Source organism: Dendropsophus ebraccatus, chromosome 2 (assembly GCF_027789765.1).
Source record: "Dendropsophus ebraccatus isolate aDenEbr1 chromosome 2, aDenEbr1.pat, whole genome shotgun sequence".
Lineage (NCBI taxonomy): Eukaryota > Metazoa > Chordata > Amphibia > Anura > Hylidae > Dendropsophus > Dendropsophus ebraccatus.
The window spans coordinates 212,598,840-212,624,026 of NC_091455.1; the positions used below are offsets into that span (position 1 = coordinate 212,598,840).

The window sequence follows — 25,187 nt, forward strand, 5'->3', positions numbered from 1 at the left end:
GTACGGGGACCTGGCAGAGGGCCAAGGCCCAGATAAGACCGCTGTGGAGAGCTAGCTAGCTTGTGTCCTTCCTCCACAACATCCTTAACGAAAAGACCCTTCCCCTTCTGTCTCCTGTGTGACTCACTTCCTCCCCAGCGTGTATAGTGCGCCGTGAGTGGGTGAAAGAGTGCAATAGAAGAAGAAAGAAGGGAGATGATAAGAAAAAAGAAAGCAGAACTCCTACTGGTCTACAGATTCTGGTCACACACAAAAACAATAACCCTTTGCAATCCTTCAGCTGTGCAGCTTTTAAATATACATACATAATACAGGGGCATCTACTGGTGAACTTGGTACTACTTTCATCACAATAAGAATACAAAAAGTACAGACTTTTGTGAAGGGTGTATATAACTGCAATACCCCTAGTGGGACACCACATATACATAAATTCACAACTAGGCGTTACTATTACCCTTTGTCAATAGGGTGTGTCCGTATACATTCTCTATCTACAGAGTACAACGTGTAAACATAGCCCTAAGTAGAATAACAGAGGAATGGCACAATGCACATTTCTAATCGGAGATACTCTACAATCATGAATGCATAGGGATACAATTATTTATTAGAAGCCTAAGGAGACCAGAGGGGTTCTCTTCTTACATCATGTACTGGGACTTTAATATTAAAATGGTAATATATATTTTCAAATCATATTGTGTTAAACAAATTTCAATCCTTTAAATTTTTAATTTCTGCTGCCACCTCTGTCCATGTCAGGAACTGTCCGGAGCAGGAGAGGTTTTCTATGGGGATTTGCTGCTGCTCTGGACAGTTCCTGACATGGACAGAGGTGGCAGCAGAGAGCACTGTGTCACACTGGAGAGAATACACCACTTCCTGCAGGACATACAGCAGCTGATGGAAGTCTGGAGATTTTTTAATAGATGTAAATTACAAATCTGTATAACTTTCTAACACCAGTTGATTTAAAAAAAAAAAAGGGAAATAGTGGAGCATAAAGTGTTTTTGCCATTGGAACAGTTAGACATAAATAATAATTGAAAGAAACAAAAAATATTCTTGAAAAGTGAAGTAATCAGTAGCCTGGATGGATGGACGGCTTTTATTTATCCCATAAAATCCTCATTACTCCCTCATTAGTATATAGGAAGGCTTCCATCTGTGGGCGACAGACATGGCTCTGCATAATGACCCATAACACACACAGGATCCATTTAGCACCTGCTGGTACGGAGCTCCTGCCACATCTAAGTGCGGTGTTCATGAGCTCCATAGAGTCCAGCATGCGTTAATGTACATGTGTATTACCGGCTTATTAAACGTGTAAGAGCTGGACATGCCAAGACATCTGGAGACCGTAATACAAATAAAGCTCTTTTCTTAAAGGGGTACTCCAGAGGAAAAAAAAAGTTAATCAACTGGTGTCAGAAAGTGATTTAGATTTGTAATTTAAAAAATCTCCAGTCTTCCAGTACTTATCAGCTGCCGTATGTCCTGCAGGAAGTGGTGTATTCTCTCCTGTCTGACACAGTGCTCTCTGCTGCCACCTCTGTCCATGTCAGGAAATGTCCAGAGCAGTAGAAAATCCCCATAGAAAACCTCTCCTGCTCTGGACATTTCCTGACATGGACAGAGGTGGCAGCAGAAAACACTGTGTCAGACTGGAAAGAATACACCACTTCCTGCAGGACATACAGCAGCTGATAAGTACTGGAAGACTGGGGATTTTTAAATATAAATAATTTTAAAATCTGTATAACTTTCTGACACCAGCTGATTTAAAAGAAAAATAATGTCTCTTTATTGTAGTCAGAATTTTAAAGTTTTCTTGTGGATGAAAAAAAATAATTTCCTGCCGCTGCTATCCTGACAGTGTCGGGTCCCTGTTGATCAGCCAAAGGAAATGTCAGTCACTGCTTATCTCAGCTTCTCCCCTTGAGGCCAGTGATTGATTGAGATGGTATTTTCTGTATGTCAATCTGCGACCTGACAGCATAGATCAGCAGGGACCATGGCACGGCCAGAACACTACCATAGGAATGGAAGTTTTGCAGCAGCTGGAAAGCCATGACATGGGGAACCCTGGTAGAGTGCAATGAACAGAGAGGAGTAAATCCATTTGGTACAGACTGATTTCACTCCAAATTTTCCACATCTGAAATTCAAATTTTTGGTGTTTGATTTGTACGAATCACATACAAGAGCAGGGACTTCATTCTTAGACAGGTGTCCCTGCTCCTGCATCTAGCCCCCCATGTACCTCACCACTTATTTCTCACTCCATAGTTAGCTGTTGGGCCAGCACACAGTGCCCGGCCTAGGCGATATGTAGGACCATCTGGGGGTAAGTAGTAATGCTGTATGTCTCTTTCAATTTTGCAAAAGTGTGGTTTGCTGTATTTTAGAGTCCTGGTAAGAATTTAGAGAAACTGGTAAGCCTGCAGGAAATGTCAGAAAGGTAATCTGTAGAGATGAGCACAACTGGACAACATGCTGGAGTCTGATCGGGCAGTATTTGGATACCGGTAGCTGAAGAAGTTGGATGCTGCCCTAGGGAGTCTGGGAAAACAAGGAGACAGCCATAGACTGCATCCACCAGGACTCCCTAGGGCTGCACCAGTATTCAAAAGCCAAATAATCGGACTCCAGCATGCTCTCCAGTTGCGTTGACCTCTACCAATCACTAGCTGACTATGTTTGGGCCATAGAAGTAAACAGGATCCGTGCACAAATACATTAATTAGCACCTGATTTTGACAGGGTGCTGGCACATCCCCGCATCGGACAGCAGGATTGTGGTGTGTCCTTACTCTTGCACTGGCTACAAGTCCCCGGTCCAGCAAATGTATAGTGATGTATCTATGCCTTGCTGCTCAGTGCAAAGGAGCAGGGACACTTGTCTTTTGACAAGAGTCCCTGCCCCTCTAGGAGTATGAGTAGGCCTTCAAAACCAATGACCCATTTGAGTGAATCCTCCTGAAACAGATTTTGAAAGGTTTCTTCATTTCCAGAAGTGGAGACAACTATCCCATAATGCCTTGGTTTATACAATCCTTAGATTCCCTATGGAGTAATTTGACCTAGGAGTGAGGTTAGTTGTCTTGGCTCATCCTCTTCTCTCTCTCTCTCCTAGAACGCCTACATCCTGTACTATATGGCCATAGTCGGACATGCCTTGTCAATCCTCTCTTTGTTAATTTCCCTTGGAATTTTCTTCTATTTCAAGTAAGTGCGTCCTGCATGCCTAATCCCCATCCTAATTGTTTCTTCCTGAACTCTGCGCTTTAATATTAGCGGGAACATTGAGGGGCAGAATGCTGATGTGTGAGCGCAAACCACATCGGCCCAGCAGGTAACGCCAGTCGCTTGTTGTGTATTTATCAAGTGCAAGTCACAAAACACCGAGGTAATTTTATACGTCGAGAGCGGAATGAAAATCTTTTTGTTTTATACTTAAAGAGAATGTGTGGCGTGTGTCCTCGCCGTCTCCGTAATTAGATGGAAGTTGTAGGAGAGAAATAATGGAGGAAACTGATTAACGGCGAACCCAGCACAGGTGGGCAAAAAGTCACCTGATGGATGGGGGAGGGGAGGCAAGGCAAGACCTGGGGGGATAAGGCAAGACCTGGGGGGGTAAGGCAAGAGGTGGGTGAGGGGAAGAAAGGCAAGATGTTGGGAGGAGGGGAGGCAAGGTAAGACGGGGGGCAAGGCAAGATGTGGGGGGGAGGCAAGGTAAGATGGGGGGCAAGGCAAGACGTGGGGTAGGGGAGGCAAAGCAAGAATTGGGGGGGCAAGGCAAGACGTGGGGGGGTAAGGCAAGATGTGGGGGCAAAGCAAGACGTGGGAAGGGGAGGTAAGGCAAGATGTTGGGGGGAGGGGAGGCAAGGTGAGAGTGGGGGCAAGGCAAGATGTGGGGGGAAGGCAAGGCTAGACGTGGGGGGGTAAGGCAAGATGTGGGGGCAAAGCAAGACGTGGGAAGGGGAGGTAAGGCAAGATGTTGGGGGGAGGGGAGGCAAGGTGAGAGTGGGGGCAAGGCAAGATGTGGGGGGAAGGCAAGGCTAGACGTGGGGGGACAGATCAAGGTAAGACGTGGGGGGGCAAAGCAAGATGTGGGGGAGGGGAGGTAAGGCAAGACGTGGGGGAGGGGAGGCAAGGCAAGACGTGAGGGAGGGGAGGTAAGGCAAGAGGTGGGGGGAAGCAAGGCAAGGCAAGACGTGGGTCAGTGGATCACCGTCTGGCTTGAAGCCCACTGTTGTGTGAGTGTTTTCTGCTGCTTTGTGCAGAAGTGCATGGAAGCCTCTGGATTAGGGGTATTATAAGTGCGGATCATTGCTCTTCTGCATTTTCTACTTGTATAAATGAAAATCTCCTCTTGGAATAGTTTAATTAAACCTGGCTTATATTCTGTATTCCAGGAGTCTCAGCTGCCAGAGAATCACACTCCATAAAAACCTCTTTTTCTCCTACGTATTGAATTCTCTGTTCACCATTGTTCATCTCACCGCTGTGGTACCAGATTTAGAACTCGTCAGAAGGGGCCCTGTAAGTATATACTTCTTATGTACAATCCCTGACAGACACCTGTAATAGATAGATTATATTGCTGCAACATATGGAACTATACACTGACCTGTGATACATAGAATTCCAGTATTAGTAATACCGATATTGAGTTACCTCCTGTATTATACCCCAGAGCTGCACTCACTATTCTGTTGGTGGGGTCACTGTGTACAGTACATACATTACATTACTGATTCTGATTTACCTCCTGTATTATACCCCAGAGCTGCACTCACTATTCTGCTGGTGGGGTCACTGTGTACATACATTACATTACTGATCCTGAGTTACATCCTGTATTATACCCCAGAGCTGCACTCGCTATTCTGCTGGTGGGGTCACTGTGTACATACATTACATTACTGATCCTGAGTTACCTCCTGTATTATACCCCAGAGCTGCACTCAGTATTCTGCCCTATGGGCTCCGTATACACCACCATTTGCAGCATACAGTACACAAGGCCTAAAATGGGATAAAAAGTAATTTTTCCTGACTGGGTAATGGGGAACGTGATTGATGTAAATCCTTCTTCCGTTCCATGAACACCATAGGCATCAAATAAATGACACGTCTTTTGATGGAAGGAGCACTGGAGGTTTGGTGGGTTCCAAGCAATTTCAATTAAGATCCGATATGTCAGCGCCTGGTTGGGTGTACAGACACATCTCCCCTGTTGGACGCCCGCACCCCGCAATGTCACACAGATTTGTAGCTTCAATCCTGTCCGTCTGGAAAGTAAATTCATTACAATCGCCGTAAAGTTTCGGATCCGACACGGATGAGAATCAGAATTCAGCCGGTGTCATGTTCAGAGCCGTAACCCGGGCTGTGCGATGTATATTAGATGTATGCGGGGGCTGACGGATCTATAGGATTCTATCGGAGTAGAACAAATGGCATTGGAGTCAGTGCGGCTTCTCTCATTATCGCACTCAATGAAGGAGATAATTAGCAATATATAAATAACTGATGGGAGCGACGGCCGCAGTGGAACCGTAGGAGCAAGGACTGTGTATTGTAAGCAGAAGCCGGCTAATGTGGAGCACGTCAATTATAAGAGTCTATTAGCAGAGCTGTACCTGTAATATGTGCGCTTATTATATTAGAGGAACACAAAGCAGAACATTCCTCATCCTCCCTGATTCCCTTCTCACCCACAGTGTAAATGTATGGTGCTGTAGGGAGGGTATGGGATGGACTATAGAGACGCCTCTCCCGGCCATGTAAATAATACACAGGACCGGTTAGCTTCTCTTAAATTCACCCCGACTTGGTGGTGCCGTGCAGATTATAACGTATGTTGTAGGCATTTGGCTCCAGTCTACATTGTATTTTTCTAGAGCCTTGTTCTAGTCCAGTTTTGTTTTAGCCCGTCCAGTTGGTTATTGTGTAGTTCTTGTTTCTTTATCTTTTCAGCTTAGTATTGCTAAACGTTGGTCCTAGAGTCCTCTTGGTTTGTGTTAATAGATACAACGATCAGCCAATGACAACGATCATCGGCTGATTGTTGATATAGGTTTGAACCTATAATTGTCGGGCGCCGACCGGGCATCGCTACGTGTATTAGCGAATTGTGGCCGGCGGCTGACGATTTACATTACCTATCCAGGCTGCAGGGCTCCTCTTGCTCCTCTTCTCCCCGGGTCCCGCGCGCTCCAGCTTCAGAGCGACCTGTCTGAGCTGACAGGCTGCTCAGCCAATCAAAGGCCAGGAACGCCGTGGCCAGTGATTGGCTGAGCGGCCTGTCAGCTGAGCTGGAGCCCGTGGGACCCAGGGAGAAGACCGCAAGAGGAGCCCTGCAGCCTGGATAAGTAATGTATAAAGTTTAAACAAGGGCTGCAAGGACATCAGTAACGATGTCCATGCAGCCCTTGTTAAACGATAATCAGGCCGTGTAATAGGCCCAGTAAGTAGTTTACAGTTATTATCTGGCCATGTAATAACACCATTTGTTCTTGTGACTGGATGTTATGCAGTTCAGCTTTCCTATACATTTTTGGAGTGTCTGACTACTGGGTGCCATATTTAGGACCCAGAATGGGCAACTGGTATAGCCAACAGGCCTGGACTGACAATCTGCTGGACCGGGAAAATGCCATGTGGGCCGCTTATTGGTAAGGTCCAGTTCTGCCACCTTCTGATTAGCTGGATTATCACAGTTACATGTAAAAGCTTCTTCCTGGTTATAACACTAAGTTGTAAACAAAATTTAAATGTTCCTGTTATGGAGGATTCCACGCCGTCAAATACTGAGAGGAGAATGATGATCAGGTGAAGGGTAGAAGTCTTTTTAATACCTTCATAATCTCTCCCATATGGCGACTCTGCGCTAAAGTTCACATTTGCACATTGTTTTCTATGTTGATTTCACCGCACTTCTACATTACCAATTAAAGTGACACTGTCACCCCCTTTCTATACTAGCGGTTCTCCGCACCATCACCAGGATTATGCGCTGCACATTCACAATCTGCATTTAGAAAAGTTGTCCATATCTTCCTTTTGCAGAAAAAAAAGCTTTATGTCATTGATGGACAGTGTCACTGAGGCGGGGCTTTTTGGCCCTTGAGTCCCTTCTCCCTGCCTCGATTTAGCGTGGTAGTCTATGACCTGCAGTCGGGTTGAGGGTAGGTAAGAATACGGCAACTGTACTACCCCGATGCACCTGCGCCACTGAGACGTAACATGGTGCTTCTGCTGAAGTTTGAGGGGCCACCAACGCAACACCACTGCAGGCTATAAAGTAAGGTGCCGGACCGAGGAGGGAAGAGGGAGCTCTACGGCCATGAAGCTCTGCCTGTGAGCTGCTGAGGAGTGGGGGAGCATCTCATCTCATGAGTCTACTGTATTTCTACTACCCAAACACTCTCTGAATAATTACAGGGTCAGAGAGTCCTACCAATGCCCTGCTGCAGTACTGTGTGCACGGCTACTCACTTAAAGGGGTTGTCCCCCAAAGCAAAGTTGGTAAAATCAGACGGGCATAAATGTAAGTAGAAATGTGCTGTTTTTAAGTAAAATAACTTACATCCCTGTACTGTTCTTTTCCCCCATGTACCTGATGACTTCCTGGTTTCCTCTTTCAACTCTGACCCTGCTGTTGCCATGCAACACTGCACACACTTTCCCACAACCCCTCTTACCTGAATGTGCAGTGGAGACTAACTTCCAATACTAATCGGGACCAATCAGAAGACCCAACTTAGTGGATGCCCAAAGGTTGGAACCAAGGGGAACAGGTTATCACAACAGAGCAGGCAATGAGTCTGTATCCCTTAAACTGGACATTATCAGATATACTGCACATTTGAAACTTGTTTCATTTCACATAATGCATTAGTTTAAACCAGGGGCGTAACTAGAAATGGCTGGGCCCCATAGCAAACTTTTGATTGGGGCCCCCCTTACCTGTATGTAAGGAGCAAAAATCATTACCAAAATTATCATACATTATTAACATATATATCACCGTCACATAAATCAAATCCTGTATACAGAGACCAATATAACTAATAATACCAGTATACAAGGAGCAACTATTACCACCACACCATGACCACTAACATCACCACCATACTGTTACCACCAAATCCAGTATAGTAAGATGAATAGTACAAACAGTACCAGTTTACAAGGGACAAATATTACCACCATATACTGACTAATACCACCACTCTACTACTGAATAAGATCCACTGTACAAAGACCAATATTACCTTATACAGTGACCATATAGAGAAGTACCAGCTGTACCCAGGCTCTGCCCACCAGAAGTGACTACAGTGCAGTTAGAGCCAATGACTCACAGGAGACATCTTCTTTGGGTACAAACACACACGGCATATACGCTGCATATTTACTGCTGCGATAAACAGCAGATACGCAGCAGATTAGATCTAAACTGTACACAGCATCATATCTGCTGCGTACTTGCTGCGTATCTGCTGCGTATTTGCTGCATATCTGCTGCGTATCTGCTGTGTGTGTTTGTACCCTTTGAGTGAATCACAGGGGGCTTCTACTCCGATCGTCAATGCCCACTTTTCCTCTTCTTCTCTCCGGGCCATCATGAGGACTTCTCTCAATAACGAGTCCTCCATGTAGGATCTGCCAGACAAACATTTTAGGCTCCTCACTCTTGCACCATCATCATCCTCCATATCTATAATGCCTTGACTGTGCCCTCATATAGTGGTTAGTCCCCTCTGTATCCATAGAGTAGTTAGACCCCTCTATGCCCCCAATATACCCCTCTATGCCCCTATATAGTGGCCAGGCCCCTCTCTGTGCATCTGTATAGTAGTTAGGCCTCCCTGTGCAGGTAACCCTCTTAGTAGCTGGATGTGACACTGTCGGCTACAGCTACTCGCAGGCCACAGGCCTAATGCAGCTACAAGAGAGAGTGACAGCGGCTATCTACTCTATGGGTACTTTCACACATACAGTATCGCAATGGATTTCATGCTGCGAGTTCTGCAGCGAAATCTGCTGCGATACTCTGTAGTGTCATTCGTTATGGCTATACAGTCTCGCAGCGGATTTTCATTCTGCTGCGAGAATGTGGCCCCTTCCCACCTAACCCATCAGCTGTCCGGCTAATACATTACCTGTCCCTGTCCGCGCTCCCACCTGCTTCTCTGGCGTCCTGCTCAGCCAATCCGTGGCTGCGACCGGTCAGCACACTAACTGACTCAGCAGGACGCCAGGGAGCCAGAGAAGGGAAATCCTCTACGATGCGATACATGTGAAGGCAGCTACCACTGCAAAACAGCGACTGTCTGGGAATCGGGATTGTACAGTGGGGGCTGCAACTGAATATGGACCATGTGAGTGGCTATGGGCCCCCTGGGAGTCTTGGATGACCACCTATACCGCCCATATTACAGTATAATCCACCAATATATACACATACCCACACACAACACACTTTACATATATTGCACTATCACACAGAAAGACACATGACATAAATATATAATATATGCACAAATCCATACTGTACAAACAGGCAGATATACACAAGTATGCACACACACACACACAGATACAAACACATGCAGATTACACATAGATCCAAAATACATGTATACACACAGATATGCACATTACAGGATAAACAAATATGCCAAATACAGATACAAGATTGCAGATTACATATATACCTCCACTAACACACAAACACATAACATAGATGCAGAAACACACACATTACACAGATACAAACACAGTCACACATACATACACTTATTATACACACATACCCAGTCATACATACACTTATTGTACACATACACAGTCATGCATACACTTATTGTATACACATACACAGTCATACATACACTTATACACATACACAGTCATGCATACACTTATTGTATACACATACACAGTCATACATACACTTATTGTATACACATACACAGTCATACATACACTTATACACATACACAGTCATGCATACACTTATTGTATACACATACACAGTCATACATACACTTATTGTATACACATACACAGTCATACATACACTTATACACATACACAGTCATGCATACACTTATTGTATACACATACACAGTCATACATACACTTATTGTATACACATACACAGTCATACATACACTTATACACATACACAGTCATGCATACACTTATTGTATACACATACACAGTCATACATACACTTATTGTATACACATACACAGTCATACATACACTTATACACATACACAGTCATGCATACACTTATTGTATACACATACACAGTCATGCATACACTTATTGTATACACATACACAGTCATACATACACTTATACACATACACAGTCATGCATACACTTATCATACACACATACAATCATACATACTGACTGTATGTGTGTATGATAACGGTATGTATGACTGTGACTGTGTATAAGTGTATGTAACATACACTTATACACAGATACACTTATTATACACACATTACACATATAGACCAATGTGAACACAGTCACACATACACTTACTTTTTATACATGAGGCTGGGGGGTCCAACTTGTGAAGTGTCTGCTCCAGGCCAGGTCTGTGCAGCCTGCAGCCCCTCCCCCTCAGCACCGACTGCAGAGATAGGCACCGGAGGGAACAGGCCTCATTGCTGGACGGGAGGGGGAGGCAGGAGAGGGGGCACAGCTTCTTCCTGTCACCTGTGAGAGGGCACGCCCGGTGACAGCTGCTGAGGAGGGAGACGATTCATGGGGGTGAGGGGGTTCTGCAGCCTGTCCACAGAGAGTGCAGGGGGAGCTGGTGAGTCCTGCTGATGCAAGAGCCCAAAGAATCATCAGCAACTCTCATCCCCTTCCCCTGCCCTCTCTGTATACCAGGCTCGTACACTGAAGTGTGTGGGAGGCAGCGCCGGGCCCCTGATGGCGTCCCCTGCAGGAGTGATTGGCAGGGCCCGGAGCCACTGGCTGCTGACCCTGGCAGATACAGCCGTACATTGGAACTGTGACCGCTCATCAAGAGCGCTCACAGAGAAAGCCCCATATCCTTTGAAAGCATTCGCAGCACCTGGAACGCCCGCTCGGCGGCCGGGTGCTGCAAATGACAGCTCAGGGGGCCTGGTCCATTACAGGATCGGACGCCGGGCCCCCTGATGCACCGGGCCCCATAGCAACGGCTACGGCTGCTATGGCGGTAGTTCCGCCACTGGTTTAAACCAATTATTCCTCATGGCCCTGGTGGAGTATGATCCAGCTCCAGTACCCTATAGCTACCGGGCGCAGCTCTCTGACAAGGCAGCAGTTTAGAAAAAAACAAAACATCTTTTTGTCCTTGGTCCTGGCTTCTAGTATCTAGGCATTGGCATGTGTCCTTAAAAAACAATATAAGTAGAAAGAAATAGGCACTCACCAACGATGCATCTTCTTCTTTATTACAAAACATAAACAGCTTAAAAAGCCGCAGGGAGAGGGAGCACGGCACACAGGTCACAGCAAAGGCAAAGGCATTAGGCATTGGCATGTGACCCGCGACTCTATTCATTCCTATAGAGCCCCTGGAAAGAGCCAAGTAAGCTGGAAGAGCATTGTACTCTGCTCTCTCCATCACCACCACAGGAATGAATAGAGCCGCGGGTTACATGCCGTACCTGCGGCTCTATTTAGAAGCTGGGAACCGATACAGAGATCGGTGGGAGGTACGGAGGTTGTACCCCTCCCAATCTCTTACTTTTCCTCTATCGCGTGGATAGGGAAAAAGTTGATTTTGCCCGGACAACCTCTTTAAGTTTTCAGCACTCAGGCTGGAAAGTGGGCGGAGGAACTGTCACCAATGCCGCTGCAGCTCCACCCCAATGCCTAGATACTGGGAGTGTGGATTGAGCATTAAATATGGTGTTTTGGTGAGTTGACGAACAAGACTTCCATCCTATATAGAAGAAAATTACCATTAGATGTATTAGATTGTAGAGTATTTTACAACTAGCGTTTAGGCACCGTAATGGGGGCAAAATTTACCCCCTGTTTTGCAGGCAACAGTTCAACAGTCAATTGAAAGCTTAGAATACGATATAATAAGAACTAAGAAAAGAAATATGAAATACGAAAAGACTTTTTATATTGTTTTATAAGGAAATGTTAATGATTTTACTTTCTGGAAGAGCCGTAGATATTTTTATTTGTTTATTAGGTTTATTTTTTAAATCTCCTCTTCTGATTTTACTTTTGCACAAGATCAGCTTCTTAGATCCGGAAATATTCATTGATGGTGATAAATTGAAAACTAGAAAATACTTGAAGCTCAAGGACGCAAAATGCGTTATTGATTTTAGTAGTTGTCATCCTCGGCCGCGGATAAGTAATATCCCTAAAGGCCAATTCAAAAGACTAAAACGAAATTGTACCGAAGTAGATGATTTTATTGAACGGTCCGGAGAACATTAGGCGAAGGTTTTTAGATCTCTGATAAAACTCTTATTGAACTGTCTTTTACTGAGGTACAAAATATGACATGAGAGGAGAAGAATGGAACAGAAGGATGGGATAAAGAAATTATCTCCTCGCCTTTTATCACCAGGTATTCATACAGCGAAGCACATTATTAAAAAAAATATATATGGGACTATTGTGAGGAAGGATCCTGAGATCAACAAATTACTCCTGGAAAAAATAAAAGAATGTATAAAAATATTTTTCCGTGTGCTCCTAATGTGAAAGATCTGGTTACAAGGAGCAAGAATATAAAGGAAGAGAAGAGAGGCGTCTTTATTGGTGCTGAATGTAAAGCTGGTAAGGAAGAGGAGTAAGACGTAGTGATCTAAAAAAGTGCAAAAATCCTTTTATTAGTTACAGTCCAAGAAATGGGATGTTTACTTTGGAATTATCTTCCATTAGACGGATAGGATAGATAGGAAGTACTGTAAGAAGGATTGGGGCGTAAGGAAGCTTACAGGCAATGCCTCTTGGGATGCAATGCCTCTTGGGAAGCAATGCTTTCTGGGATGCATTGCCTCTTGAGATGCAGTGCCTCTTGGGATGCAATGCCTCTTGAGATGCAGTGCCTCTTGGGATGCAATGCCTCTTGAGATGCAGTGCCTCTTGGGATGCAATGCCTCTTGAGATGCAGTGCCTCTTGGGATGCAATGCCTCTTGGGATGCAATGCCTCTTGGGAAGCAATGCCTCTTGGGATGCAGTGCCTCTTGAGATGCAGTGCCTCTTGGGAAGCAATGCCTCTTGGGATGCAATGCCTCTTGGGAAGCAATGCCTCTTGGGATGCAATGCCTCTTGGGATGCAGTGCCTCTTGGGAAGCAATGCCTCTTGGGATGCAATGCCTCTTGGGAAGCAATGCCTCCTGGGATGCAATGCCTCTTGGGATGCAATGCCTCTTGGGATGCAGTGCCTCTTGAGATGCAATGCCTCTTGGGATGCAATACCTCTTGGGATGCAATGCCACTTGGGATGCAATGCCTCCTGAGATGCAATGCCTCTTGGGAAGCAATGCCTCTTGGGAAGCAATGCCTCTTGGGATGCAATGCCTCTTGGGATGCAATGCCTCTTGGGATGCAATGCCTCTTGGGAAGCAATGCCTCTTGGGAAGCAATGCCTCTTGCTACCCCATAAGTGAAAAGCGTTTTTTCTATCATTTTTGATTGATGACTAAAGTTGAGCTCAGCTGGAGCCACCCGAGTCAGATCGTTTAGCATTTGATTACCGGTGGCTGAAGAAGTTGGATGGAGCTGCAGTGTCCCAGAACATGCAGACTACTACTCCTATTATGGCCATTTCTCTTGCTGTGTCAATGCCTGTTCTGGTAAGTGTTTGCACTGCAACTGCTGCTGGTTTTCCCCTAGTATTCTCTGGTATTGTGCATTTTCATGTGTATTGTCATGTATTCCTGTGTATTATTACAGTGTACAGTGGTATGCAAGGCTGTTGATCACGTGACCTGTAACCATGGTTCCTCCAATGGCCGACTAGTTCTGGCCAGGAGCAACCATGTGACCTCCCACTTCCTCCTAACAAGTTAGTCTTCCCCCTGCTCCCAAGCAAGGAGGGTGTGTGTCGTCCCTCTCCTGCCTCAGAGGAGTTGGGCTTCTTCTTTGCAGCTCCCACTTCACCACTAGAAGTGTGGATCAGGTGCTCTGCTATATTCAAGTCTTCGGCTGTATCTGCCTGCTCAAGTGACCGGATTCTTCTCTCTCATCTGGGTGTCATTCCGTTATCTCTCCTCATCGCTGCAAGGATTCACAGCAAGTATTATTCTCAAGCTAATCCACCCAGCAACGCTATTTCTCTCATACTCCTACTCCCATCATCCGGCACGTATTCTCACAGCCTATGCAGCACCACTCCTGCCTTATTTGTCAAAGCCTGCTATATACCCGGTTGCATCCGGACAGAACTGTTGCTACTAGTTACCTTATCTATAATAAAACCGCTGTTACTGAACCCTGGCATTGGTGCCCACTAACTGGTGCCCTGACTAAGTGCAGCGAAGAATCGCATGCCCATCATCACCCGCAGATTCCTCAGACCGGCCCTGCAGCTGTGCCGCCCTCAGGCCTATACCGTGACAAGTATAACCCCTGCAGCTGCCCCGGTCATTGCCCGCTCATAACACCAGCACTGCGGAAGTGGCCCCCAGGGGCCAGGGCATCGCACATTTGGCGTCACGAACAGGATTACCCGCCACGCGGTGTACCAGATCTACAGTTTAATATCGTCTCCAGATACTGTGCTAAAATTGCCATGGGAGTTCTGATAACTGAGTCGCTGCACGGCTGGGACTGTACACAAAATGGCCGCTTCTTGCTGTTATTTCTACCTGCGCCATCCCCCAGTGACGAGGGGGTTAACTGCCATGCGGCCGAGAAGCGGGAATTGCTTGGCGCCATTGATAATGACTGTGTCTCTCTTGATTGGCCGGCCGCTTCCACTGACGTCATTGTTGCTGGGCAGACTTTGGAGCCTGATCCTCCAGCCTGGCACTCCTCCCCTTCCTGCTACAAGTTCCGGCCAGAGCGAGACAAGATGGCGACCCCTGAGGAGTGCATCTTCGCTGCTGCTGCTCCCGTTGGGCCTGAATGGCCTACAAGCCTAGCGGAGGTAGATCCTGCCTGTCTCCTAACTCCGCTACCTCCGGACAGCGACTCCAGCTGGGGCTCCGTTGCGTCGGACGACATAGGTTCCACCCGGGCTTCCACTCCACTCTGCGCTGACCCGGACGGGGGACCATCATCCGGCACCAGTCCTTCCCCGGAGACCGGCCGTTCCAGCGAGTCCGACTTGGCCTTCTCCACCGGAGGATCGACTTCACCGGAACGGGACGAAATAGTGAGTACCGGACCTCCGGACACCCCGTTACCCGGCCCTAGTAAAGGGAAAAAGCCGAAGGCCTCCTGTTTCACCAGCCCCTGGCGGCTCCCTGAGCCCGAGACACCTTCCTTGCCGCAGTGGGTGTTTGGTGATGACCCCATCATCAGCAGAATAGCCGAGGAGATTCAGCAGGCCCTCTCTCTCTTGCCTCCGGTGACTCAGACCGCCCCTACCATGGCTAGCACCGTGACGGTTAGCCCCACTACGGCCCAGCCACCCACTGCTTCTTCCACTAAGGGGGGCCTGCCTGCCAAGTCTGGCCTAGTGCCGGAGGAGCCCCCGACTGTGCCCTATCCAGACTATGCTCCCCTGTGGGACCATCCATATACTCCATTTGCTGAATCCAACGCTGCTTCCGAGCGACTGTTCATCCGGAAGCTGGAGAGGCCTAAGCCAGGTGAGGCTCCCCTAGAGCGGAGACGGGGGACCGTTACTAAATTTGATAAACAGCGGGGGTATGGCCTCATCATGGATTCCTACACCGGCCTACTGGTACTCGCTAACAGAAGGGCCGTGATGCGCGAGTATCAGCCGGGCTACCTGAATAACCTCAGTCCCGGGGAGGTGGTAGAGTATACCCTGGTGGGTTCCCCGAAAGGTCCCTGGGCAGCCGCTATCACCAGGCCAAAACATGCGGTGCAACGGCCCTTCCTGCCTTCTCCATCAGAGCAATGGGACGAGGACTGGCCTGATTTCAAGCCCCTGGGCTCACTTGTCGCCGCGCCCCCTGCTCCGGGCCCATCTACTTCGGCTGCTAGCACCGCTCCTTCCCCTGCCGTGGCTAAAGCTGCTGTCTCCTCCACTACCACCACCTACCACGTGGCCCCTACTGTCTCCCCTGTGACCACAGTAGCCCCTACTGTCTCTCCTGTGACCACCGTGACCCCTAGCCTCGTGGTCACCACCGCAGCAGATGATGCTCCTGCTCCGGCTTCCTCCCGGTATTATCCCTGGGAGAAAAAGAGGGGTGCCACTTGGGGTCCTCCAGGACATTTCTGTTAAATGTCCTCCCAAGGGCTGAGTTCTATGACTGTGTTTTTTTTTTTTGTGTGCTGTTTCACCATTCCAGTTTATGCAACGTTCAAGGTTCGTGCCTGGTCCTCCTGACCAAGTTCCCTGTACTAACCAGCCATGAGCTGATGGACACTTACAGTAACAAATGGTTCTCTAGTGCCTGTCCCAGAGCCTTTTACATGGACGATGTTCTAATTGCCTAAAAAGAGACTCTACCTAACAGAGACACTTAACCCATTCCTTCCTAATGCACTTTCCTGTGATTGTGTGTTCCACACAGGGTATTATTGCACTTATTTCATTATTGCACTTATTCTACTATTGCATTCCAGTGTTATCGAAGTCTTTATATTTCCTCCTCTGAGTAAGCACAAGGTTACATAGATTGCCTCAGAGTAGAGCGCCTCTTTTGTAAAAGAGTATATTTTCCAGTGTCTAAGTCAGATAGCTCCTCCTCTGAGTAAGAGAAGTCAGTTTACATATACCTCAGAGAAAGTCCAGTTTATGTAGGAGTGTATTTTCTCATCCAGTCTCAGTATTGTGTATTATTATCATATCTATAGCTGGAAAGATTTAGTTGAGCCAGTTCGTATGCAGATTTTCCTCAGATTTTCATTCAGATTTTTCTCAGATTTTCATTCAGATTCATGTGAGCCAGTTCTCCTCAAGACCTCGCAGTATTTGTTGTCTGTTGTGTTTCCCTTCCTTTTTGTTTCCAGTATTTGTTCGCCTCTGTCTTGTCCCAACATAGTAGTTATCACACATAGTCTTACCTAATATTCACACTGATCCATACATATCGCACCTTGGATACCTTTTCGTGTGTTTGGCCTGTGGAGTGCTTGTGTGTGTGATTGAGTGGTATGAAAGGGAGCTCCCCATGTATGTTTGCTTTTATTATTTTGTTCTTTTCTCTTCCAGGTATCCAAGACACTACTCAGACACGCCAAGGTAGTACACAGGTCTTCACAGTTCTCTTTTCCAGTAGGGTAACACATTTAACAGAAAACCTACTGTCTAACTGGCTGGAATATGGAGGGTCACCCGCCAGCAGTTAAGTTGTCCTGGCTTACACGTCAGATGGTTCACGCACTAGCTACCTGGTCGCCAGAGTACGTTAGGCACCCCTAGGTGAAGTCCTGCCACTAGGGTTTCTCATCCTCTCTCCTCACCTGTGCCTTGGGCGTGGGAAACACACACCTCATCACACTCACTCTCATCATTCATTCCTGTTGTTTGATTGTCCAGTCTATTCATGTTTGCTGCCTTCTAGATTCGCCGAGGTCGGCTCAAATTTGCTAGGGAGGTATGCAGTGTCCCAGAACATGCAGACTACTACTCCTATTATGGCCATTTCTCTTGCTGTGTCAATGACTGTTCTGGTAAGTGTTTGCACTGCAACTGCTGCTGGTTTTCCCCTAGTATTCTCTGGTATTGTGCATTTTCATGTGTATTGTCATGTATTCCTGTGTATTATTACAGTGTACAGTGGTATGCAAGGCTGTTGATCACGTGACCTGTAACCATGGTTCCTCCAATGGCCGACTAGTTCTGGCCAGGAGCAACCATGTGACCTCCCACTTCCTCCTAACAAGTTAGTCTTCCCCCTGCTCCCAAGCAAGGAGGATGTGTGTCGTCCCTCTCCTGCCTCAGAGGAGTTGGGCTTCTTCTTTGCAGCTCCCACTTCACCACTAGAAGTGTGGATCAGGTGCTCTGCTATATTCAAGTCTTCGGCTGTATCTGCCTGCTCAAGTGACCGGATTCTTCTCTCTCATCTGGGTGTCATTCCGTTATCTCTCCTCATCGCTGCAAGGATTCACAGCAAGTATTATTCTCAAGCTAATCCACCCAGCAACGCTATTTCTCTCATACTCCTACTCCCATCATCCGGCACGTATTCTCACAGCCTATGCAGCACCACTCCTGCCTTATTTGTCAAAGCCTGCTATATACCCGGTTGCATCCGGACAGAACTGTTGCTACTAGTTACCTTATCTATAATAAAACCGCTGTTACTGAACCCTGGCATTGGTGCCCACTAACTGGTGCCCTGACTAAGTGCAGCGAAGAATCGCATGCCCATCATCACCCGCAGATTCCTCAGACCGGCCCTGCAGCTGTGCCGCCCTCAGGCCTATACCGTGACAAGTATAACCCCTGCAGCTGCCCCGGTCATTGCCCGCTCATAACACCAGCACTGCGGAAGTGGCCCCCAGGGGCCAGGGCATCGCAGAGCCCTAGGGAGTCCTGAAAAACATGGATATGACCTATAGTTTCCGGGACTCCCTAGGGCTGCACCCAACTTCTTCTGCAACTGGAAATCAAATACTGAACTAAATATTCTAGCTGCACTCCTCTCTATTGATGACCTTTTCTATTGGGGGTCTGACACCCAGTTTCCCAGAAATGAGCTGACCAGAGCCTGAAGCAGACAGCGCCATACATTGTGTAGTGTCTCTGCTGTGGGCAGTAAACCCCTAGTGCCTATGGGTAGCCCGGAGGCTTAAAACTTAACGTTTATCAATTATAGCATAAAATGAGAGTATGCTCAAACAACATAGTGCAGTGGTGAATTAAAATAAAATCCTATTTGAATTCACCACCCCACTATGTTGTTTGAGCACACTTTCATTTTATGCTATAATTAATAAACTTTAAGTTTTAAGCCTCCGGGCTACCCATAGGCACTAGGGGTTTACTGCCCACAGTAGAGACACATTAAACATGCCCCTGGACTTGGCTGGGATCTCCCCCTCTCATACATTGTGTAGTGCTGGGTTATTGCAACTCAATTCCTATAAATTTCAATTAAAGCTGGATGTCTCTTCCTTGTGGTGTTGTGGTAATCCCTAGTGATGTTGTGTCGGAGGAACGGCCAGTCACCTGCCAGATGGTTGAGTGTGACACCACTCCGATGGTGGTTGGCCAATATACAGCCGACCTTAAGATGTTATGTTGTGACGCCAGTGCCAGTTGGACACACAGGTGTGATGGCACGCCTGCTTTTAGTTTAGAAGGACAGTTGTACCTTGTTACCCTGTGGACAGTGTCCTGCTGGGTCCCTTGGGTTAGTGTAATCACGGATGGCCAGAGTGGTGTAGTGACCCTCCCGAACTATTGGAACCGCCACCCACAAAAAGGGGAAATGTCCCAAGGATGTGGTGAACACTGTGTCGGTGCGGGTTGAAGGATCACAGAGTCTCTTAAGCATAAATAATCTCGTTTTTACTTGAAAGGTACTTGTGTGCAGCAAGTTATACAGTTTTGCTTTAACAAGATAAGTTACACTTGATAGTTCCCTTGATAAAGCACTTAATAAGACACTTGACAGTACAATAAACGTATTGACGTTTTAGTCCTTATACCACCTAATGCCCACCAGTGTCTGGTGACCCGTCCTATGAGGGTAATACAAGGCCCCAGACCTTGTTACCTGGGATGAGCGGAATGCCGAGGGTTTCCTGCTAACAACCGCGCTGCGAGATAGAGTTCCCAGGCTTATTGCAACTTTGCTCTATCCAGATCAGTTCCTAGTCTACTGCTGTCTGTGGATACTGTCCTGCTCTGTGACTTTCCTAGTCCACGGCATAAGTTGAGGTTGTCTATGACTTGTCCTCTCTTGAAAGGTGTTTAACACTGCATAATGTTGTGTAACGTTACTGAGAATAAAACTGTTAGCTGTGTCTTGTCTTGCTTCCTACCCAGACAGGGTTCTAACTAATGCTGGGTTTACACGGAACGATTTTCGTGAAAATTTGCACGATAACGATCGAATTAGAACAATAATCATACGTGTAAACGCAGCGAATGATCGAACGACGATCAAGCGAGAAATCGTTCATTTTGATCTTTTAACTTCTTAAATCGCCGTTCGTCGTTCGCAAAAAATTCGCCGATCGTTCTGTGTAAACAGTCGTCGTGAAAGTCCGGCCGCCCGCAGCCCGGCCCCCCGCTAATCCGCAGCCTGGCCACCCCACTCATCCGCAGCCCCCTGCGCCGGCTCGATTGCCACCCCCGCCGCTCCGATTGCCGCCCCGATCGCCACCCCCGTTCCTAAAACCACCCCCGCCGCCGCTCCGATAGCCCCCGCCTCCCCGGCCACGAGCATACCTTACCTGCTCGGCGTAGCGGGTGTTCGAAATTCCCGGCTCCCCTCTTCAGTGCATTCATTGGCTGAAGAGGGGAGCCAGGAATTTCAAACAGCTCCTCTTCAGCCAATCAGTGCTCTTCTTCAGCACTGATTGGCTGAAGAGGAGCTGTTTGGCTGAAGAGGAGAGCCGGGAATTTCAAACAGCTCCTCTTCAGCCAATCAGTGCTGAAGAAGAGCACTGATTGGCTGAAGAGGAGCTGTTTGAAATTCCTGGCTCCCCTCTTCAGCCAATCAGTGCTGCCGTGCATTGATTAGCTGAAGAGGGGAGCCGGGAATTTCGAACACCCGCTATGCCGAGCAGGTATGGTATGCTCGTGGCCGGGGCGGCGGGGGCGATCGGAGCGGGGGGGGGGAGGGCATCGGAGTGGTGGGGGTGGCGATCGGGGCGGCGGGGGTGGCTGCAGATGAGCGGGGGGCCGGGCTGCGGGCGGGCGATCTTAAAACGATCGCAAAACGATTTTTCCGTACCATATATTGTACCGTCTAAACGCTGATCGTTAGATAAAAAAATTGTTACTCCGACATCATTAATTGTGCGATCGGGCCAATTATCGTCCCATGTAAACCCAGCATAAGACCCCCTTGAGGTTAGAGGACCTGACAGAGGGACAGGGCCTAGAGAGGACCACTGTAGAGAGCGGTCTGGCTTGCGTCTTTCCTCCAGCTCCAAAGACCTATGCACTTCCTCTACCCATGTGACTTCCTTCCTCAGCATCTTAAGTGCGAGAGGGGACGGCCGCATGTGGTGAGACAAACCAATAGCTACCCAATGTTGCCACAACATTGGTGACATTGGAGAGCTATTGAACAGCGCCTGCATCACTCCTGAGACCCAGTTGGGGGAAGTTTGTGGCAGTGCGCTCTATTTTCCTGGCCAACCAAAGACCCAATTGGAGAGCCGCAGAGAGACACATCGTCCTGTGCACTCTCCCCCAGCTGTATCTCAGGATCGCAGCTGGTCTCGGGAATTGATAACTTTTGACATTTTGTTTTTTTTAAAGTAGGAGTCCAGGGTCAGACTGTTTTTTCAGGCAAGGAGGTGGTGGCTGAAGATAAGAACATGCACCTACCTCCCCTGCTCCAACGCTGGGGTCCGCTGTCCTCCTCTTCGGATCCTGATCCCTTGTCCGCTTCTTGGTCTGAGCGGGACTCAGGACGTGACGTGTCTGGCCCTCTTAGGGCCCTATTCCACCGGACGATTATCGTTCAGATTATCGTTAAATCGTTCGAATCTAAACGATAATTGTTCGGTTGAAATGCAGTTAACGATTAACGACCGAACGAGAAATCGTTGATAGCTTTATAAGACCTGGACCTATTTTTATTGTTGCTCGTTCGCAAAACGTTCGCAAATCGTTCACATTGAATAAGACATCGTTCGGTCGTTCACAATAGATACGAACGCAATAGCGAATAAATAGCGAAGAAAAAACAATCGCAATTACGATCATAAGTAACGATTATCGTTCCATGGAAATGAGTGAACGTTTTCAGGTCTTTCATAATAGCGGTCGTTTGAGATCGTTAATCGTTAACGATTATGCAAACGATAATCATCCGGTGGAATAGGGCCCTTAGCCAGTCAGTGGCCGTCGCGAGGTCCCCCGACCACTTCCTGGTCTGAGTGGGGCTGACATGCCACGTCCTGGGTCCCCGCTCAGACCAGGAAGCAGCCGGGGAACTGGAGCTGAAGACAGCGGACCCCAGTGCTGGAGCCGGGGAGGTAGGTGCATGTTGTTATGCTCAGTCACCTCTTCCTTGAAAAAAAAACAAAAAATCTGACCTTGGACTTCTCCTTTGCTGTTTCCCACATCCCCTTTGTACTCCTATACTGTTCTTGTAGGGGGGTGGGGGGCACTATTACTCCTGGTCTTTGCATGTGATTTGCCCGTTAGATACTACAATAGTTTTACTGATCATTATATTTTCCTATTGTTATGAAACAATCCCAGTTGGGCAGAACACGTTCACTTCCATATTTCTCCTTTTGTTGGAGATTTCTTAGACACAGCTTGAGGTTGAGCCGGTGACGTCTTGTCGTTTCTCTTCCGACTTCCATCAGTGAACGGAGAAACTTTTCTGACTTCTCGTAGTCACCATTGTGCAGCTGACAGACACCTCAATCTCTGTGTCAGCCAGCCTGACAGCCGCAATACACCTCTAGGTTTCCAACGTCTCTAGACAATTTCCTTCTCTGCGGATGAGGGACGGCTCTAATATAAGGTGACAGAGTCCGACATTCACCTATTTGCTGCCAAGTCTCCTCTGCTTCTAGGAATTTTCTGTATTCGTAGAGACTTAAAATGCACAATGTGGACCTCACCGAAACATTCCGAAGCAGAATTCTCATTTCTGTATAACATGTATATCACTTAAAGGGGTACTGCGGAGAAAGTTATACAGATTTGTGTATTACTTCTATTTAAAAAATCGACAATCTTCCAGTACTTATCAGCTGCTGTATGTCCTGCAGGAAGTGGTGTATTCTCTCCAGTCTGACACAGTGCTCTCTGCTGCCACCTCTGTCCATGTCAGGAACTGTCTAGAGCAGGAAAGGTTTTCTATAGGGATTTGCTACTGCTCTGGAACTTAAGTGGCTGATTGGGAGGGGTTCCAGCCACCATGTTCTGATGATTGGTGGACTCAGCATACCCCCAAACCTATTGGGCATTGTTATTGTTGAGTATAATATGATTCAGATATAAGATATTATAACAGATAAGTGAATGATACAATGGGAAGATAAGACGAAGTTGCCATGAAGTTCTATGCTGCTCTTTATCAATTGTTTCTTTATTGACCGTTAAATTCTATAATGGATCATAAAATCCTTAGCGCTATCCGGTCCGTTCCTTCTGTGTGCAATCCGAGAGCGTAATTACTATCACTTGTTTATGAGTCATTGTAGCTGCACTACACAGTTTTATGAAGCACAACTGAGCCCAGGGAATAGGACAGAAGGAGAGAGAATAAAGAGTAACACCGGAATATAAAGCAAAGTAAAATGTGTGCAGGAGTATAATGAAAGGTGGAGGCAGATAAGACAGGATAACACCATTCACAATATGTGATTGAAATAACTTCTCTCCATAAGGCCATCAATATTCTTGTCCTGGAAAACACCTTTGATTCTGGACTTTCAATGATTCCAAGAAGTTCCTAGGTGCTAGCAAAGAGATTAGCTAAATTCTTACCATAAGGTTCTCGTGTACATGTAAAAAGTTTTGAAGAGTGGCTGAGGAAGTTGAATGCAGGCCTAGGAAGTCCAGGAAGGCTTGGATACAACCATAGGCCATAAGCTGTATCCACCACTACTGCCTAGGGCTGCATCCAACTTAAAGGACAACTCCGGTGCTGATAAAAAAAAAAAAAAAACTGAACTGAAGCTCCAGTTGGTGTCTTCATTTTTTCTTCACCTCCTGGTTTGGGGTTTCCCATGAGGCCTCATCTCGATGTCATTCGATGTGTTTGTGATCCTGGGCAGCCCTGAAGTTAGAATCCTGATGCCGACACATGTTATAAACCGTGCCATTGATTTATTTGCATTCCCTGGATCCTAGGAGAATAGTTTGCTTCAGTTCTGTTCACAGGGTCTGAATTCTGACAAGTTCATGTCTTTCATCTGCACTTGGAATAAATAACTTTTTTTTCTTAATCTTTCTCTCGTGTATCCTGGCTGCTTTACATAGCTGAAGTCTGGAACTTTACGAAAGATCAAAAAGTGTATTGAATACTGAATGTTCATTTGGAAAGGTCCACTGTCTGCTCGGGGGGAGGCGTCTCCCATCTGCTCCTCTCACTTCTTACTTCTGGTGCTTAGAATGTGGCCCCGTCATTCCCTATTCTTACAGATTAAGGCTATGTTCACACTACGTAAAATAACGGCCGTTGTCTGCGTGTCTGAGTGGTTTCTCGGGCTGGGCTCAGTATTTAAAGTAAATGACCTGTTTCATCCCGTTTATAATCATGCTAGGAATCAAAATTAAACAACGGCCATAGTTTCACGACTAGCCCGTACGATAGTAATTCTACGGCCGTTGTTTTGGCCTCAAAATTTTCAATGGCCGTTATTTTACGCAGTGTGAACATAGCCTAAAGGCAACCAATCACACTAAAATTGGCCATAAAGCTAAGGAAACGTGCTGGTAGATCAGCCAGCACACTTCCTAAACATCCCCTGTACCCTCCGTCCCCTGTACATACAGCCTGCAAATTTAGTTTAACAGTCTCCCGCACTCTATGCAAATTACCATCTAAGTAGTCACGGTGGGCGGGTGGCTGGTCATGTAGTCACAGTGGACGGGTGGCTGGTCATGTAGTCACAGTGGACGGGTGGCTGGTCATGTAGTCACGGTGGACGGGTGGCTGGTCATGTAGTCACGGTGGACGGGTGGCTGGTCATGTAGTGACGGTGGGCGGGTGGCTTCTTCAAGTAGTCACCGTCCTGGGCCGGCTCCGCCGCTGTTATCACGCCCCTCTGGGCGTGTGTGGAAAGCGCCGCATGGTGACGTCATTAGGGGGGGCCGGCATTGCACGTCGGCCACGCCGACGTCTTTACTAAGCTGCGCATGCGCAGTACAGTGGGTGAAGCC

General features: G+C 47.2%; 1 protein-coding gene across 1 annotated transcript in view; it reads left to right on the forward strand.

Annotated features, from left to right (window-relative positions):
• CALCR (calcitonin receptor) overlaps positions 1-25,187 on the forward strand; it is a 180,296-nt gene that overhangs the window by 138,776 nt on the left and 16,333 nt on the right. The window contains exons 6-7 of the mRNA XM_069959416.1: positions 3,143-3,234; positions 4,425-4,551. Coding sequence (XP_069815517.1) covers positions 3,143-3,234; positions 4,425-4,551 — 219 coding nt within the window. The remainder of the gene's footprint in view (positions 1-3,142; positions 3,235-4,424; positions 4,552-25,187) is intronic.